A 19,877-nucleotide genomic window follows, 5' to 3' on the forward strand; every position below is an offset into this window, starting at 1 on the left:
TATTTGGACAAATATCACCTATCGGAGTTACGAGCATATTTGCGGTCAGTCATCGACAACATGACCAAATTTAGTAGATATCTAAATTAAGTCTTGGTTAACCTCGAAAATATAAATGAGGAGTTTATACTATATTATTGTAATGTATTACTACTACTACTTTATATTATATTACTATTTATATTATATACTATTTATATTACATTCCTGGGTTTATATAACATTGGTTATTACATTGATTAATATGGTTTTAATTTTTAGGATTCCGTACCCAAAGGGTAAAAACCGAACCCTATTACTAAGACTTCGCTATCAGTCCGTCTGTCACAGGGCTAAATCTCCGGAACCGTAATAGATAGACACATGAAATTTTTGCAGAGGATACATAACGGTGGCCGCTATAACAAAAAATACTAAAAATAAAATAAACTTGAATATTAAACGGGGTCTCCATACGACAAACTGGTTTTTTTCGGCATTTTTCGATCTAACTGTTCAACCGCACTAGGAAAACGGTTAAAATTTTTACAATCCGTTTACTACTATAACTGCTATTATAATAATTACAAATAAGAACCATAAAACATATTTTAATATAGTTATTTTAATTTTATTATACGTTGTTTACGTATTATCATTCATCTCCCCAACGCCATCTATTGTTGTGTCATATAACTGAGTATTGTTGAAAATAATAAAATGAATAAAAATAAGTAAAAAATAACGAACATTTGGTGATACGGAAGCCTCCACATGCGAGTTCGACTCGTACTTGGGGAATTATTTTTCAAATTATTTACCTACCTATTAAATTATAATGGAGGAATTTATTTTCAATTATTTACATTTACAACTACGGCCGCAATTTCACTTAAACTTAACTTAAATTCTTAATTGTATTTAAAGATAACTTAACTCATTTTTAGGGGTACGGAACCCTAAAATAAAATAATCCCAAAGAATAAAAACGGAACCCTATTACTAAGACTTCGCTGTCTGTCCGTCTGTCAGTGGTCTATTTTTGAAACCGTAATAGATAGACACTTGACATGTTTACAGAGGATGCGTACCTCGTATTCATTAAGCAACATTTGTCAGTAAACACTGTTTATAAACAATGTTTATCAATGTTTCATCATCTCTGTAAACAGTTTATAAACAGAGGTGATGAAACATTGTTTATGTAACATGTTGCTCACCACGTTGAATGGAGAGCAAGGCGAAAGTCGAAACATTTAGTTTATAAACAGCAGGCGGCAGATGTGGACGTGCGTTGCGCGAGTTTATAAACATGGAAATAGTGTGGTCCAACGAACAGATTTCGATGCTCATAGAGCTGTATCAAGACCATACACTGCTTTGGGATGTCTCGAATAGAGAATATAAAAATAAATTAAAAAAAAATTACGCTTGGGCCGATATTGCTGCAGAATTGAATATTCCCCAAAAGGAGGTAGAAACCAAGATGCACATATTGCGGTCACAATTTTCCCGAGAAAAGAAAAAACAAAAATCAGCTAAAAGAACTGGGAGTGGTGCTGAAAAAGTTTTTAGAAGCAAATGGCAGTGGTACGAACCACTGCAATTTTTATTACGTGGTGCAACATGTGGAACATCCGATACAGTGAGAATAGTGAGTAAAATTTTATAGTATTGTTGAATGTTATTTTACTTTTACATGAGGAATCTATCGTAGATCATTTTTTAATAAACTATTTATTGTTTATTGTTAGGACATCCCACATATATAACACAGTAACACGATAATAATAAGAACATGGTTTACTTATAATTATGTGTATTCATAATTATAGGATGTAATAGAATAAAACTATTTCTTGAATCAATTCACAACAAAACTGTGTTTGCGGTAAACTTGTTTATAAACACGCCTTAAAAGTTTATTAACAAATGTTGCCTAATGAATACGAGGCTTAATGGTAGCCGCTATAACAACAAATACTTTTTTCAAATCAAATCAATTTTTTTTATTCAACATAGGTTCTTTACAGAGCACTTTTTGAATGTCAATACATCTACCACCACTTCACAAGGTGTTTCGTTATGGAGAAGAAGCGGCGAAAGAAACTCCATAACACACATCTTTTAAAAAAATATTCTTTACAATGTTAAACTTAACCTAATGGTACACGTGGAGCTGGAACTACTTCAGACCACACCGTTTTGTCAGTCAAATAATCACTTAGTTTATCGTAAGCTTTTTTTAAATAGCGTTTGTTTAACGACATGTTTGAACTTTTTTCTGTGAGATTCAAAATGTGGTCAGGTATTTTATTGTAGTAGCGAATACAGTTACCCATGAAAGATCTAGCCACCTTGCATAATATATAATAATATTGACCTTATTGCTCTTTTTTGAATAGTAAATATAGAGTCTATGTCAGCAGCACTACCCCACAGCAGAATGCTATAAGACATAATGCCGTGAAAGTAACTACTACTAAAAATAAAATAAAGTTGAATATTAACGGGGGTCTCCATACAACAAACCGGTATTTTTCGCTCTAACTGTTAAACCGTATTAGGAAGACAGTTGAAATTTTTACAATCTGTTTACAACTATAACTGCTATTATAATCAATACAAATAAATACAATAAAACATATTTTAATATGGTTATTTTATAAAAATAAGTAAAGATAATGAACATTTGGTGGTACGGAAGCCTCCATGTGAGAGGTCGACTCGTACTTGGCGAATTATTTTCGTTGTAGTTGAGGGAATACTTTTGGCTATAAATTTACTTTACCATATTTGTCTTACTTTAGTTGTTTTCACCCAGTGTGATATTTTTACCCTATTAAAAAATATGCTAATACGAAAGATTATTAAAAAAAATTACAAATCCAATAAAGCCCATACATTTTTCAAAATCGATAATTAATGGCTCTATGCCTGTGATATCCTTGCTGTTGAGTGTAGTGTAATTATTAAAAAGGAACTGTTGGCGGGAACTTTAAAATTAAAAAATAGCACTATAATACCAAATATTATTTAAACCTATATTATTTTCGCAACGGGAGCTAAATTTCAAAGGTAAGTAACGTCAATATTTATTTTATATCTTTTTTATTTTTTAATGTTTTATTGGCGCTTGTTTTTTTTTTTATTTCTAAGTTTCTACTCAAAGATATAAGGCCAATATATTTAAATATGTTTATTTATGGTATTAGTAACTATTTATGATTTTTAGATAAAATGGGACCGACCACAGCAGCGACACGACCACAACTATACGCCTTGGTGAACTTTATGGGGGAGCATCCAGATTTAGCGCGGGGGTTGTTACGGGGAGCGGACGCGAGGGTGCGCGCGAAACAGCTTTGGGAGGAGCTGTGCGTCACTCTCAATTCTATGGGGGGCTGTTGTAAAACTGTGGAGCAGTGGCAAAGAGTGAGTTGGATTATTAAAACTAAATAAATTGCTTGATGTAAGCATATATTAGTAAAGATTACTAACTCCTAACAAGAAAATGTAACTAGTTTTGAGAATTGAAATAGTTGCGTAAAAAAGTTTTGCCACGTCTCCGTGTTAAAATGTCCCTAAAATATTTGCGCAACTATTTCAATTCTCAAAACTGGGTACATTTTCTTGTTAGGAGTGAGTAATATTTACTAATCTATGCATTTAACCTAAATATTTTAGGTGTGGTCAGACAGGAAACATTTGGCTAAAAAGAACGCTGTGGCCGCCAGAAGGGCGGCGCGGGATGCTGGAGAGAGCTCTTATATGGTTTCGACCCTGTCACACTTGGAGTTAAAGATTGTGTCCATAACAGGGGAAGGTTTTGGGGAACATGATATTGATATTGACACAAAGGCACCCTTCTCACCCTTGGTAAATATATATTTTTATAATAAAAAGTAGCAGACGAGCATGCAGTTCACATGATGGTATGTGGCTGCTGACGCCAATGGACATCTGCAATCAAACTCAGATAGGTTTGTCATAGATGCTCTGCTATTCTGGAGAATTAAGCTGGAAGGCCTCGGAAAAGTATATCTCCCTTACCACAGCCTTCAAACCAGAACACAGCAGCGCTTAACACTGCTGTTATGTGGCAGAAGTAACTGTGATGTTGGTGGTGTTGGTTGCTTAATATTCTATTAAAATATACTATTCATGAAAGCTTAAGATTAATAATATGGTCAACTTCTGAAATACATTGGAGCAGTGTGGTGGATGCATCAGGTCAATTTGTGGGGGAAACTGCCCGGCAGTGGGCATAAGAGGTACTCAGACAGTTCAAGATATCCAAACTTAACCAGGACCACATAAGCTTCAAGTGTGTATACCATGATTGCAACAATTTTTCATGTAAGTGTTACATTCTTTTTTTTATAATATAGGAGTAGCAGACGAGCATGCAGTCCACCTGATGGTAAGTGGCTACTGCCGCTCATGGACAGCTGTAATCAACCCCAGATAGGATTAGATATTCCTACCTGAGGTCAGCCACAGATGCGCCGCTACCCGAGGGGACTAAGTTGGAACGCCTTGGATAAGTCTGTCTCCCTTACCACACCCTTCAAAACGGAACAGCAGCGCCTAACACTGCTGCTATTAGGTAGAAATTGGTGTGGCGGTGGTGTTACATTCAATTTCAAGAAATGTAAAATGATTTATTTTGAGGTGTTCGACTATTGGACATGTTTAAAAACTAATTTATACTAGAAATAATTGATATTAAAGGCTATATTCAAATAATTTAATTCTTCTTTCAGCTTAAAAACAAAGGGAATTAGAAATTGAGTATTTAATTTGGAGGAAGAGATTTGTGAGATAAAGAAATGGGTTGCCCCATGTACCTCATTAGTGGCACATATATAATATATGTTAAACTTAATTTTATTTCTACTCTGCTAATCAAATGGGATTAATGAAATAATATTCATCATCATCAGCAACCCATTACTGTCCCACTGCTGGGCACGGGTCTCCTCTCAGAATGAGAAGGATTAGGCCATAGTCCACCGCGCTGGACAAGTGCGTATTGGTACACTTCACATACATTTGAGTTCATATTTACAAGCTTACATATTTTATTTTGATATAATATTTGTATTTTTTTACAATGTTTTGTTGAAATTTTATAATGTTTAACCTTTATTTTACTTTTTTTAATGAAAGTATAATTGTTAAGGGTTTATTATTTATTTGTGATGTATATACTTGCGAAATAAATTTAATTTATACTTGTAAGTTTAAAGCCGGCTCCACATTCTCGCGAGAACGCTAGAAAAGCACGAGAAACAAAAACGTGGAGCCTATACGAATTCGGGTTTTTCTCGTGTTCTCGCGGGATTCTCTCGAGATTCTCGCGAGAATGTGGATCGGGCTTAAGAATAATAAAAATATTTTTCTATTAAATCATTTTCGCACTGATACAAGTTTATTATTTTGGAAACTAAATAAACCACCCTTACTTTACTTACTAATTTAACTTGAATACATAGATTAGTAAAGATTAATCGCTCCTAACAAAAAAATTTTAACCTTTTGACAATTCTGACTGTCAATTTGTTGAAAAATCGTGTTTGAAAAATATTAAAAAAGGTAGTTTTTAGATCGTTTACGAATGATACGATATTTCTTCGCACTTTTTCTCTGATTTCGTGTCTTAACTGCGCATGTCGGCATTATTCCGCGTAAATTACACCATGACAGCCATTAAATGGCTGACAGAATTGTCAGCCGTTTAAGCCATTTAATGGCTTCCTTCAATTTTGTAATTGAAGGAAGCCATTAAATGACTTAAAGGAAGCCATTAAATGGCAGTGAGATATTCTATACTTATCTTTGGTGTAGTCATACAATTTGTTATGGCGACCCAATTCGTTCCTATATTCAGAGCGGACTAGCAGTTTTACGCGGAATATACCCGCATTATACGATACGTCTCCCTTATAATTATATTATATTAGAATAATTTTCTAGACCAATTTATTACACTCGAGTGTTAAAGGTCCCATCTTTATTTTTTAGCAGTCTTTGGTTATAATGTGTGTTACATGTAACACATAAAAACTTTACAGTAAAGCTGTGATTATTAAGTGCAATTAGTTAAGTGAAAATGCCCAGAGATTTACCAATATGGAACTATTTCGAAGAATCCAATTTTGGTTACAAAGTAGCGGTATGCAATTATTGTCACCGGGAGTTGTCTTATAAAACTACTATAACGAACTTAAAAGCGCATTTGAAGCAACGACATAACGATATTTATAATGAGTTTTTGAATTTGAGTAAGCTTCGTAAACACACTGAGTCGCCTGAGAGGGTAAGTTTGTTTTTTGAGACACCCCAGATATAGATACTACTTTTTGCATCAGTGATTTTGAATGGTTTTCAGAAGCTATCTAATGTATAATATTGAATTAGCAAACAAGTATTTTTTTTTATAATATAGGAGTAGCAGTCAAGCATGCAGCCCACTTGATGGTAAGTGGCTACTGCCGCCCTTGGACATCTGTAATCAAACCCAGATAGGATGAGACATTCCTACCTGAGGTCGGCAACAGATGCGCCGCTACCCCTGAGGACTAAGCTGGAACGCACGTATGTCTCCCTTACCACACCCTTTAAACCGGAACACAGCAGCTCCTATCACTGCTGTTATTAGGTAGAAATAGGTGTGGCGGTGGTGCCGCCGGAGTCGAACCACAAAGGGTTCTACCACCTTCACAAATTGTAATCTTCCTGCTGGTAAGTTATTGTCGCCCATGGACATCTGTAATTAAAGTCATATACTATTTTTATTCCGAAGACAGTGATAGCCTAGTGGTTAAGAAACTCAGCCTCTCGATCGAGGGGTCCGAGGTTCAAATCCCAGGCACCTCTGATTTTTCGAAATTATATGCGTATTAGAAATTAATTATCACTTGCTAAAAACGGTGAAGGAAAACATCTTGAAGAAACCTGCATACCTGAGGGATTTAGAAAAAAACAATCTCAAAGGTATGTGAAGTCTACCAATACGCATTTGGCCAGCGCGGTGGACTATGACCTAATCCTTCTCATTCTGGGAGGAGACCCGTGCCCATCAGTGGGACATTAATGGGTTGATGATGAATATTCCTATCTGAGATTGGCAACAGTTACGGTACTACTCAAGAGAACTGAGTTAGAACGCCTTGGATATTTATGTCTCCCTTACCACACTTTTTAAACCAGAACACAGCAGCGCTTACCAGTGCTGTTGTATTTGGCAGAACAAGGCGTTGTGGTATTATTGTCTAATAAAGATTCTACCACCTTCAGTCGATCAAATAGTGCACGCCGCGGTCATACGTTACTTTTGGATGCTAGACATAGGAACCACAGTATAAGTATCTATACAGTATTTTATCATTATACAAACGCACGGAACGCAAGTTATACCTATGCGCCTCGATTTCGGTACGTACTAGGTATGCGAACAGGCGCGAATGTGCCGCAGTGATGAGCGGTCGGTGTGACGGTTTTTAGGTAGTGTTTTTTTTATTTAAACAATTATATTGCGTACTAGTAGGTACCATCATGTTTTTTTTAAGATTGATATTTCAATTCTTTACCGAGCAAAATACCTGGATTCATAATAGATAATTTGATAGAACGAAGGAAAATTACATACGAATGATAATTTAGCAAAAGCTATTCTCGTTAAACATGAATAAATTAAAACTTTACTTTTCATACCTACTCATTTGCAATGTATTTATTATAACTTATTAAATTACTTATTATTTTCCTCTAAAACAAAATGTCAGTCAACTTCTCGCCTTCAAGGAGTGTCTATGTAAAGGTTAAATTATAATATTTACAATAAAATATACTTAAATAATAATTAATATACTGAAGGCGCGCAGCCCTAACGCGAAGTCTCGCCCAGCGCCCCAGTAGGTATATAATTTGAGGACAGGGCCGAGTTACTGTATAGATCCTTATACTGAACTGAACGCGAAAAATGTAGTCGCCGAAACGCGCGTTTGGGATACCGCGACCGAAAGCGGCAAGTCGCAAAAACGCAATGTAACATCGAAGTGATCACCAAAATGCAAATCGCTTATGCTATCAGTAGCATGCGTTTTATATTTGTGGAGTAACCCTGTATAGGTGCAACTCGGCCTCGGCGGTAGTGGAGAGAATATGCCGGAGTTCTACCGGGTAAAACCCCACGGTATTCCTCCAGACGCCCTCAGTCGGGACCACAGTCGCCCAAGAGTCCGACGGCGTTTGTCAGGGTCCGGACCCATCTCGGTTCGAGATGGAGCTGGAGCTACTCCATCCTGTCATCTTTAAGGTGCACGCAGGATAACTAGCATGGCTGCTAGGGCCTTTACCTAATTTTTAAAGGAAAGAGGTTATCGACTCGATTTGTATGTTGTTTAACGTCTAAATTGACCTAAAAACTAATGAGCTTTAGAGTTTGGGTTATTTCCACCAATAGAATCAGAACAATCCGTACTAATATTATAAATCCGAAAGTAACTCTGTCTGACTGTCTGTCTGTTTGGTTGTCTCTTCTTCATGCCTAAACCACTGAACCGATTTTAATGAAATTTTGTACAAAGATAGTCTGAGACCCGAGAAAGGACATAGGATAGTTTTTATCCCGGAAATCCCACGGGAACTAGGGATGGCGATCTAAGATAGATTAATCGGAGAATCGATCTTTTGGACCCAAAACATCGATTATTTTAATCTATATTAATAAGCATTGAGTCGTAAACTATGAATTTGATCAAGCAATGAGCAATATGAGCTTTAGCAAAGTTGAAGGTACGAATTTTCAGTTTTATGTATGTTAGTATGTTAGTACATTATTTTCTTTTAAACGCGGGCGAAGCCGCGAGCAAAAACTACTCTAAAATATATATTCACTTCTGACGCCGATTACTAAGTTATCTAATAAATAAGTTACAACGCGTTGTCTCTCAACTTTACATCACCGTTTAACCCTATTTTGTATATTAATCGAAAAAGTTTTGGACAGACAAAGCAGAGAGTAGGGTTTATTGCTCATTATAAAGCTATATTTCTTGAGTGTATCACAATAAAAGAAACATTTGGAGGATGATATTTTCATAAATACTTTATAACAATGACGATTATGACAATTAGCTTCCCGCCAAAACTCAATTTCTCCCGCCACGCCGCACCGCGCCTCACCGCACCACAGATTAAAAATCATTCTGCCACATAATTTTCATTGGTCGATAACTCGGTCGATAAACAGCATGCGGGGAGTCCCCGAATACGGTATAACAACTAGCGAAAGTGCGTCGTCAATATGTAGTCGATAGCGGTGGTCGTTGAATCAACTAGTTAAATCAACCGTTGATTCACTTTCAACGATTGGACGAATAACGTTAACCCAATAGAAATTAACTAGTTAAATTCGTCAACGACGTTGAACGAAACGTTTCGTTAGTTTCAACGTTAATTAAATACAACTTTAAATTTAGAATTAAACCTACGTTAAAAATCTTGATTGTCGGTATAATAACATAATTTGAACACCAATTATGTAGAATATATCTAATAATTTACTAATAAATAATTATAAATATCGAGAATTGATATTTATAATACACACTACGTCAAATTGTTTCTAAAATAACATTTACCGCACGTCAGTAGAGACGCGTTGATCGTTGCAGCATAGTTAAACACCGTTTATTATTGATGCAAGTTGAAATTAGTAGCAGTTAACTCGTTGACGAAATTAACTAGTTGATCAACTGAAATTAACGTTGACGTTTCGTTGACGGAAAAAACTTCAACGACCCACCGGCTAGTGGTCGATATACAGCATGCGGGTGCTCCCCGCAAGCGGCCTTAACAACCAATGAAATTCGTCGGTCGGTGTAAAGCAAGCGTAGTGCGGGCTGCGGGGGCTTAGTTTACGAATGTTATTCAATGGGAATTGACGTTGCGCGAGAGCAATATGGCTGATCGTTTTACCGATTTACAAATGCTTCAATTGGTAGAAACATATCAAGACTACCCATGCTTGTGGAATGTAACAAGTGATTTATATAAAAATCGAGATGCCAGAGAAAGCGCATACAAAGAAATTTGGGAAACGCTCAATATACCTGGCCTCTCGATCAAAGATATACCAAAAAAAATTAAAAATTTGAGATCATCCTATTATCAAGAAATAAAGAGAATTGAAAAAAGCATTCGTTCAGGCGCTCAGGATTCTGTATATAAACCAAAGGTTTCGTGGTTTACCACTGCCGATGAATTCTTAAGGACATTAAGGAATAAACAAGAAACATTCTTAAATGTAAGTAAAATTTATTAAAGTTATACTTCTTTTGGCGCGTTTGGATGAGAGTGAATTTGAGAGAAAATGACGTGGTGAAGTTAGCCACAGAATCAGTGAACCTGCGCACCGAAGCTGCGCGGTCACAACTTACATATATATAAAAAGGAATTGTTTGTCCGGTGTACAAATATTGATTAATTTTTTAAATTATAAATATTACATAGTTACATGACATACTCGTACATTCGATATTTATATTTTTGAGTTAGTTACGTTGTAAAGATGTATTTTTAAATAAGATATACTACAATTCATTTTAATTATCGTTGATCACTATTGTATTTTAGTTATTTTACATTTTTTTTTTTTATATAATATAAGAGTAGCAGACGAGCATGCAGTCCACCTGATGGTAAGTGGCTACTGCCGCCCATGAACATCTGTAATAAACCCCAGATAGGATTAGATATTCCTACCTGAGGTCGGCCACAGATGCGCTGCTACCCCTGAGGACTAAGCTGGAATGCCTCGGAAAAGTCTTTCTCCCTTACCACACCCTTCAAACCGGAACACAGCAGCGCCTAGCACTGCTGTTATTAGGTAGAAATAGGTGTGGCGGTGGTGCCGCCGGAGTCGAACCACAAAGGGTTCTACCACCTTCAAGTAGAAACGTTACTTACATATTTACATACCAAAGAAGTATAACTTTTAACGCGTGTACATGAGTACACACACACTTTTTAACACGCTTTTATTAGCTTGGGTTGTATGTATGTATGTAACAATTTTGAACCCGATTTCTATCCACTTTGAACTTTCAGTTTAATTAAAAATTTTGAAGAATTATCAAAAACCGATGACAATACACGATTTTAATAATTTTGTACCATTGTCCTTATCAACATCCTCACGATTAACGATTTTCGAGGCGAGTTTGTATGTGCGCCTTAGAGAAATTTCATCGCAAAGTTACTAAATTGATTTTTTAGTTTTGAAAATAATTATGTTATTTCCCTAAAATAATTGTCAATCTAGGAATCAAGGAAAACTGTGGGGTGCTTTTCGAAAACTGATAAATGGAGCAACCCCCGCTTTTTTCACAATTATACTATTTACTGTTCCTTAATTGATTCCTAGATTGAAAATTATTTTCTACTTTTTAGTTGATATTATCATAAAAGCGTGTTTTTTAGTTTTTTGAACTATATTTATTTATTTGTAAAATAATTGAACAGTGCAGGATTGGTCGGGCGAAAACATAATAGTCATCAACTTCATTTATACTCTGTGCAACAGACAATACTCTGTTTTTTTTCCGAAATTATTCGAATCTTTTACGTCATTTACGGTCTCGATTACACTTTTTCGGATATCTTTCGGCTGCGGTAACGACGCTGCATAATATCCCTGGTCTTAAAAGATTCGGAGCGAGGGTTTGTGCGCTTGCAACCAAACAAACATTTATAATAGCTGACCCGGCAAACGTTGTGTTGCCATATAAATATAAAAATGTTAAGGGTGAACAACTCTTATCACTTAGAGGTATGAAAAATAGATAGTAGCCGATTCTCAGACCTAATGAATATGCATATAAATTTGGTGAAAATCGGTAAAGCCGTTTCGGAGGAGTACGGTAACTAACATTGTGACACGAGAACTTTATATATAAGATAATATGTATAATATCCCAATTCCGCGATAATTTTAGTCTAAAATTATAAACATTTATGATTACTAAACGGAAATTTTAACGGATGTACGTTTTTGTGAACTCGGTTGAAATTTAACCGAAGTTTGATTTTAGCAACAAATAACCGATCCATAAACGTTATATTTATAATAAACGTAGAGTATGCTAAATTGTTAACTGTTTGTATTTAATATTGTTTTATTTTTGTTCTAGAAACCTTCAAATGACGAGTCAGACGTGGAAGAGTCAGAACCAAACAACACTTACCAGGAAGTGGTGTACTTATACGACTCGGACTCGAAGAGCACCAAGAAGGAGGTAGCGCCAGTCAGACCCAAGAAACTGGAGACCTCAACGCCGGTAATACAGAAGGAGAGGGAGAGAGAGAGGGAGAAGGAAAAGGAGAAGAAGGAAAGAGACAAAACAGATGGCATTGATCGGAGGAAGAGACGGCGTATGTCCATGTTCGTTGAAGAAGAAACTCCAGCTAAAGAAAATGGTGAAGGTGATGAAGAAATTGAAAAGTTCGGGAAATACGTTGTGTGCTTAATGAAAACGATCCCAAAAGAACTATGTACGCAATTGCAAATGGATATGATAAATTTAATAATGACAGCGAAGATAAAGTATATGGCGAAACCCATGGAGACCTCGGATAGCAATGCACAAGCAGAGTTTGTCGTTATGAATGAAGGGAAGGTACAGCACATGCAAATAGCTGATGATGGGGCAGAGGTGAGTTATTATTTTTTTATATGTAATATAGGAGTAGCAGACGAGAATGCAGTCCACCTGATGGTGAGTGGTTACTACTGCTCATGGACATGCAGTCAAGCCCAGATAGGATTAGATTCCTACCTGAGGTCGACCACAGATGCGCGTACCCCTGAGGACTAAGCTAGAACGCCTCGGAAAAGTATGTCTCCCTTACCACACCCTTAAAAAGGAACACAGCAGCGCCTAACACTGCTGTTATTAGTCAGAAATAGGTGTGGCGGTGGTGCAGCCGGAGTCGAACCACAAAGTGTTGTGCTTGTTTTTACATACCACCTTATGTACGAACTTTTGGGGAAATATTTTGTTTTCTTTCATTCTTCCTTACATATTTAAAAAAGAAATATGTTTTATAATAATTATAGCAATTGGCGCGTAGTTGATGTTAAGTTTCAGAGGTGACTGTTGCCTATAGATATTTTTATGAATAAAAATCATTCATTCGAAATAACAAATAGGTATGCAGTCTGATTGATAGTAAGAGGTCATTGTCGCATAGAGAATCCAAAACATAATTGGGGTTCTTTTTGAGATCGGGGAAGGCGGACAAAGTTAAAACGCCTTGTGTGTCTTTCACTTACCATATTATTCAAACCAGGATACGGTAGCACTTAACACTGCAGAAATAGGTGTTTTCTTTGTATTTAGTAAGATCATCACATTTTTAAAACAGACTTATACTCCTGTTTCAAACTTCTGCAGTTAACGAGCCTTTTAAACAGTAAATTATTCGTAGTTATGCAAAATAGATCCAACCACAAAAACTAGATTTGAGAAAATAGGTCTTTTAGTAAAAGTTAAATTGCTTAATTCATGGTTGGTATCACTGATATCTGTATATTTTAAAAGAAATAAATATAGTTTAAAAAAACTAAAGTGCACGCTTTTATAGAAATCAAGCTAAAAATATAAAATAAACTTAGATTTTTTTTTATAAAAAATTATATTAACAACAAAAAAAAAGATATATTTAATTGTAAAAAAGTTTATTTTATATTTTTTAGTTTGATTTCTATAAAAGCGTGTACTTTAGTTTTTTAAACTATATTTATTTTTTAGTTAAATTTCTTATAAAAGCGTGTTCTTTAGTTTCTTTAAATATTATTTATTATTTTATTTATACTGCTGTTCACATTAAGCATCCACAAAGCGTCATAATTATAAGGATGTATGTTGATCTCTTTCTACTGAAAAACGGAGTTACTGACAAACATCCAAGTGAAGCTAATATAGAGCGTGTAAAAATGTACCATGCAGCTTGAACATTTTTTGCATATACGAAAGTTGATGTAGAGATGCCATATGTGATAGTAACTAAAAAAAACTGGTTTTGTGGGTTGGATCCGTTTTGCATAACTACGTCCAATTAGACTTAAAATTACAGATGAATGTAACGTTACATTTATTTTAGAAAACAACAGAAACAGACGCGAACGAACAAACGTACGAAGAAGTGGTGTACCTACAGGACTCTGACACGAAAACGCTTAAGGAGATCAGGCTGAAGAAACTTGACGGTCCGGACAAGAAACACGAGAGCGAACATAGGAAACGGAGGCTAATGACGACGCAAGACGAAAAAGGCGTCGACGATGACGAAATAGAGAAATTCGGAAAATATGTCACATGTCTAATGAAACCCTTACCCAACGAACTCTGCACGCAACTACAAATGGATATAATTAACACGATAATGAGAGGGAAGATCAAGTTTATGTCGAAGCCAACTCCGGTGCCACAAACTAATGTGATTATCGAAAAAGTGGGGACGGACTATCAGCCGTCGCTCGTCATGACGGTGGCAAATGAGCACATGCCGTTCTTGGAGGCTAACACCGTTGTGGCGACTCAGGCTTAGATTTTTCCGGTACTAAAGGCTGTTAAAATTACGTAAGCATTAAAGGAGATTGGGGGGTTTATTCGCTTATTTTTGTCTAGCTATTTTTGCCTTATTTCTTCACAGCTTTTCGTTATTTCGGCTCAGCTAGTTCTAAAAATAAGTAGCCTAAGTTACTCCTTATTACATCAGCTCCCTGCCAATAAAAGTCCCGTCAAAATCCGTTCAGCCATTTCAGAGATTAGTCAGAACAAACAGACAGACAGACAAAAATTGTAAAAAATGTTATTTTGTTGTATGTACCGTATTCATATGCATGTAGTAAAAAGCGGTTATTTCAATATTAAAAACAGACACTCCAATTTTATTTATATGTATAGATGACGTCTAGATGGTGATTGCGCCACCAATAATTATTTTTTCAGATTTTTTGAGAAATAATAGTTGGTTCTACCACGTTCTACTTCCAAGGTTTACGTAAACAGTGAGTTCTGCTAGTAAAGGGGCAGGAGGGGATTAAAAAATGATAAAACTGATCGGGTTCTGCTTACGTAATATTTGATTCGCTCTAGGACTTAAACGAAAAAAATATCGTTTCTAGGGAGAAATGTTAAGAGGGGAGATTTATATATCGATTCAAGTTTTTAATATAAATATGTGGAGTACGTAAAATGACGCGTAGAAACATTATCATAGACAAGAAATAAGTTTTTTTTAAATACATATCTCTTAAATTTAAAATATTAAATTTTTATCTTTTGTAGACATAGATTAGTAAAGATTACTCACTCCTAACAAAAAAATGTACCCAGTTTTGAGAATTGAAATAGTTGCGTAAAAAAGTTTTTACACGTCTCCGTGCTAAATGTCCCTAAAATATCTGAAATAATTATTTAGTTATTATGTAAATTACGCAGTATTAGTTATTTATTCGTAAATTTTCTCTAAAAATGTTTTTATTTGTCAAGAATTCATAAAAAGAACTTACTAATAAGCCGTTTGTGGCTTCATTCAATTTCAAGGCGGCGAAGTATCTTTACTAATCTATGTTTGTAGATGAAAAATTACGTACATTTCGACTTTAAAAATATCTATATGTAATAAAATCTATATTTTTTTTACACCACTTCTATCTCATTTTGGGCAAACTTTTTACGACAAAAAGGAACTAGAAGATAGACTTCTAACATTTTTGAAAATTGTAACTAGCATTTCCCCGTATACAAATTTTATAATAATAATAAGAATAATCTACCTAAAAGTATTTGTGAAGTTGGTGCAAAGATTGTGTAAATTGATTACGTATCAATTGTGATTTATAATTCTCCCTCTTATAATTTTCTTATGTCTGTGGAAGAGTAACTTTTTGTGTTTTACAAATAAGTGTTATTTTCTTTAGTAAAATGTGTAATGTTTACACAAGACTGGGTGACTTTTTTTTATTTTACAATTATTTTGTGTGTAACTATCTACTGGTTTTTTTAACTTTTTATATGACGGAAAAAGTTAAAAAATGTTTTCTTTTTCCTGCGTTAGTTCAAGATCACGCTTAGTACATTATTTTTTACTGTTTTTCTTACCACATCTCGCTTATTACAAAATGCTCGAAGAACTAAAATTAATAAATTATTATTTTTAATTATTATTTCACCAAGTTTGGCTTGATTTAAACTTCGGGAAAATTACAATTTGGTTATATTATTCATCGCTTTTAAATGATCGTCAACTTTCTTTATTTCGTGAATTTAAAACCTTTTATTTCTTTTTTTATTTTGATTGTTAAAACTTATAATTATAGCATAAAAACACAAGTAGAAATTGCCCTAATTGTGCATTGCTGTAAAAAATAAGGTATTATTTCTTCTATTCCCTTAGTGCAGTGTTTTTCAAAGTTTACGTCGCGGCCCCCTGAGGAATCGCAAATCGAACTCGAAAATGGAAATCGGTCGAAAGTTAAACGATTCTTGCAGACTCACTAATCATATACAATAATATTATGCAATCTTTAATAATAGGTATTGCACATATTAGATATTCGTAACATAAAGAAATCTTAGTTAAAATACCTGAGGATAGGGGTCACGATATATTTTTACATATTTAGGGGGTCGTGCTACGAAACAAGTTGAACAACACTGCCTGCCTTAGATTGTAATGGTTAGACACAAAATATGAGGCATTGTAATGTGTCTCAAGATTAATACGCCGAATCGGCGTCCTTTTTATTATTAATTTAAATTAGACATTAATGTCATAAAAAATAAAGTTAACGTGATATACGTGGTATTATGAAAAATAAATAAGTTTAATATAAGTTACAAGTCCACCTTATTTTAATTAGCCTAAAAGCGTATTTTAAATGCTAAATGACAATGTTATATCACGTTGGCTTAAGAGTTACGGATCCAATTGATTATTTTAATAAATAATATAATGGAGAAATAAACCTGTTTTACTATTCCCACTATTCCCCTGATGATCGTAGTAAACCTTTGTTTTTTTTATAATATAGGAGTAGCAGACGAGCATGCAGTCCAGATGGTAAGTGGGTACTGCCGCCCATGGACGTATGTAATCAACCCCAGATAGTATTAGATATTCCTACCTGAGGTCGGCCACAGATGCGCCGCTATCCTTGAGGACTAAGCTGGAACGCCTCGGAAAAGTATGTCTCCCTTACCACACCCTTCAAAAAGGAACACAGCAGCGCCTAACACTGCTGTTATTAGGCAGAAATAGGTGTGGCGGTGGTGCCGCCGGTGTCGAACCATAAAGGGTTCCACCACCTTCTTGATCCAATCAGTCAGGTACCTTGCAAAATGGGCCACTACATGAGGTGATCGCGGGCCGTATGCCTATAAGTGACAAAAGTACATTCAAGAAAATAATTCTCTATTTTGGACCAAAAACAAAATGCAGGCGGGAATATGGCATTATTTAAGTATACATACATAGATTAGTAAAGATTACTCACTCCTAACAAGAAATATAACCTGTGTTAACACTTGAAATTGTCACTGTCATCTATTTTCGTGTTTGAAAAAATATTAACAAAATGTAGTTTTAAGATCATTTACGAATGAAACGACATTTCTCCTCACTTTTTCTTCGATTTCGTATTTTTGCACCACTTAACTGCGCATGTCGGCATTGTTCGGCGTAAATTACACCATGACAGCCATTAAATGCCTGACGGAATTGTCTGCCGTTTAAGCCATTTAATGGCTTCCTTCAATTACAGATCATAAATCTAAACTTATCTTTGGGTTTGGACCAAAAACCAAAATGCAGGTGGGAATATGGCATTATTTATTTAAGTATACATAATAGATATTCATTCGTCGGCCCACGGGTACAGCAGTAGATGGAATAGTTTCGCATGATGCTGCTGTTCATCTTTAAAATTTATCGACATCTAGAAAGGAAGAGATCGTGCTATAGAATACTTATACCTAAAACTACTTCAAATAAAAATAATGGAAATTTAGTTTATTGTGGTGGTAATAGAAAGCAGTGATAGCCTAGTGGTTAAGAAACTTGTCCTCTTGGTCAAGGAGTCCAAGGTTCAAATCCCAGGCACGCACCTCTGATTTTTCAAAAGTTATGTGCGTATTACAAATTAATTATCACTTGCTAAACGGTGAAGCATCGTGAGCAAATCATAAAAAAATACCTTTCGAAGTTATGTGAAGTCTACCAATACGCACTTGGCCAGCGCAGTCCTCATTCTGAGAGGAGACCTGTACCCAGCAGTGGCACAGTAATGGGTTGATGATGATGATGTGGTGATAATAACTTGTTTTATATATTTGAAAGGTAGTAACAACGTAACAACAGTTGTGCTGCGTGCACGTTTGAACACCATTATATAAAATATGTTATAGTTTTCCTTAATAATGAGGTCATATGTATTTTTCCTTTTTGCTTAGGGACTTATAACTATATTCTGCTAAATAAGGTAGTATTGTTCGAGCTCTATAATATCCTTTTTAAAGCTGAACCCAATCCTACATCATTCAAATTAGTGGGCCCAATATATTTTAATATTTTTGGCTTGATGGGTTTCAGAATTTGCGCGTACGAACAGTTATGTTATCGAAGCTTGGTTAATAACGATATCGCATTTTTATAATAGTACTTTGAAATAATTCACTCATTTGACTACAGTTAACACAGATGCAGCGGGGATGTCAAGTTAGGATATCATGGCGGCGCTCGAGTTAACAGAGAGCAGCATTCTGGTCGGAGACTTCAGCAAGAACAGTTTCATAACAGGGATATGGTTATACCTCTAATAACTAGTGTGTTCTTACTTACGTGTAATTGTAATATCGTTACTCCGTACCGTATATGTGACTATATATATAATTTACTAGCCGACCCGGCAAACTTAGTACCGCCTCAAAATCTATTTATCAAATATATTTCATATAAAATATAGCCTATGTTACTCGTGGATAATGTAGCTTTCGAATGGTGAAAGAATTTTTAAAATCGGTCCAGTAGTTTTTGAGCCTATTCATTACAATCAATCAAACAAACAAAGTTTTTCTCTTTATAATATCAGTATAGATGACTACCTCCAACAAGACTTTGATCACAGTTACATGTTCTTTTTTTAATAGTATAGGAGCAGCAGACGAGCATGCAATCCACCTGATGGTAAGTGGCTAATGCCCATAGACATCTGTAATCAACCCCAGCTACCTGAGATTGGCAGACAAAAAAATATTGTGGTCACAGAGCCCACAGATACAAAATAATCAATTTATTTATTACCATTTTTTTCCCTCCTTACTAAAGATTGAAACTTTGTTCAATATTAACATAATGTCAATTGTTGCTCTTTGGTAGGCAATATCTATCCAGATTGGTTATTAACTACGGGAAAGATGATGTATGTTTTTTCTAATTAAAACTGACAACATTAGTCATTAAAACTATATAATAAAACCCATATACTTGCATACGAATGAAACCTCGTGCGGATTCTCCACATATTAAAATATAACAGAAATTATTAAACACGACTATTATGTTATATAATTTTTTCGTTTCGAGTGACGTAGACAGCAGTTTCATGTGGTTTTACCAAACCACTGCTGATATTCTTATTGCTAATTATGTATAATTGTACTTCAATTGACTTCAAACTAGCATATAGTTCAACTATTTGTAACCGATTTCTGCCGTCAAAAACCTTGAATAGGATTAGATTCTACTTTCCTGGTGCAGAATATAGGGCCGGACCTCTCCCCGGAGACTGTTGTTGTGGCAATGGTCCGTTCTGGCGAAGCGTG

The 19,877-nt window shown here is 35.2% G+C and overlaps 1 protein-coding gene across 14 annotated transcripts in view; it reads left to right on the forward strand.

The window, feature by feature from the left end:
- Positions 1 to 17,023, forward strand: part of LOC140751235 (uncharacterized) — a 92,619-nt gene extending 75,596 nt beyond the window's left edge. For 11 of the 14 annotated variants that reach the window (XM_073085111.1, XM_073085108.1, XM_073085109.1 and 8 more), the window contains 2 exons: positions 12,180 to 12,701; positions 14,152 to 17,023. In XM_073085111.1, the coding sequence (XP_072941212.1) occupies positions 12,180 to 12,701; positions 14,152 to 14,598 (969 nt within the window). In that variant the 3' untranslated portion in view covers positions 14,599 to 17,023. Of the gene's footprint in view, positions 1 to 1,252; positions 1,634 to 3,182; positions 3,415 to 3,666; positions 3,859 to 9,627; positions 10,295 to 12,179; positions 12,702 to 14,151 lie in introns of those variants that run through there. The other 3 variants (XM_073085114.1, XM_073085123.1, XM_073085122.1) reach the window with 3 other exon arrangements.
- The last annotated feature ends 2,854 nt before the right edge of the window (positions 17,024 to 19,877 follow it).

Source organism: Epargyreus clarus, unplaced genomic scaffold (assembly GCF_041222505.1).
Source record: "Epargyreus clarus isolate Ecla_fem2 unplaced genomic scaffold, WU_Ecla_fem_2.2 ptg000022l, whole genome shotgun sequence".
Taxonomy (NCBI): domain Eukaryota; kingdom Metazoa; phylum Arthropoda; class Insecta; order Lepidoptera; family Hesperiidae; genus Epargyreus; species Epargyreus clarus.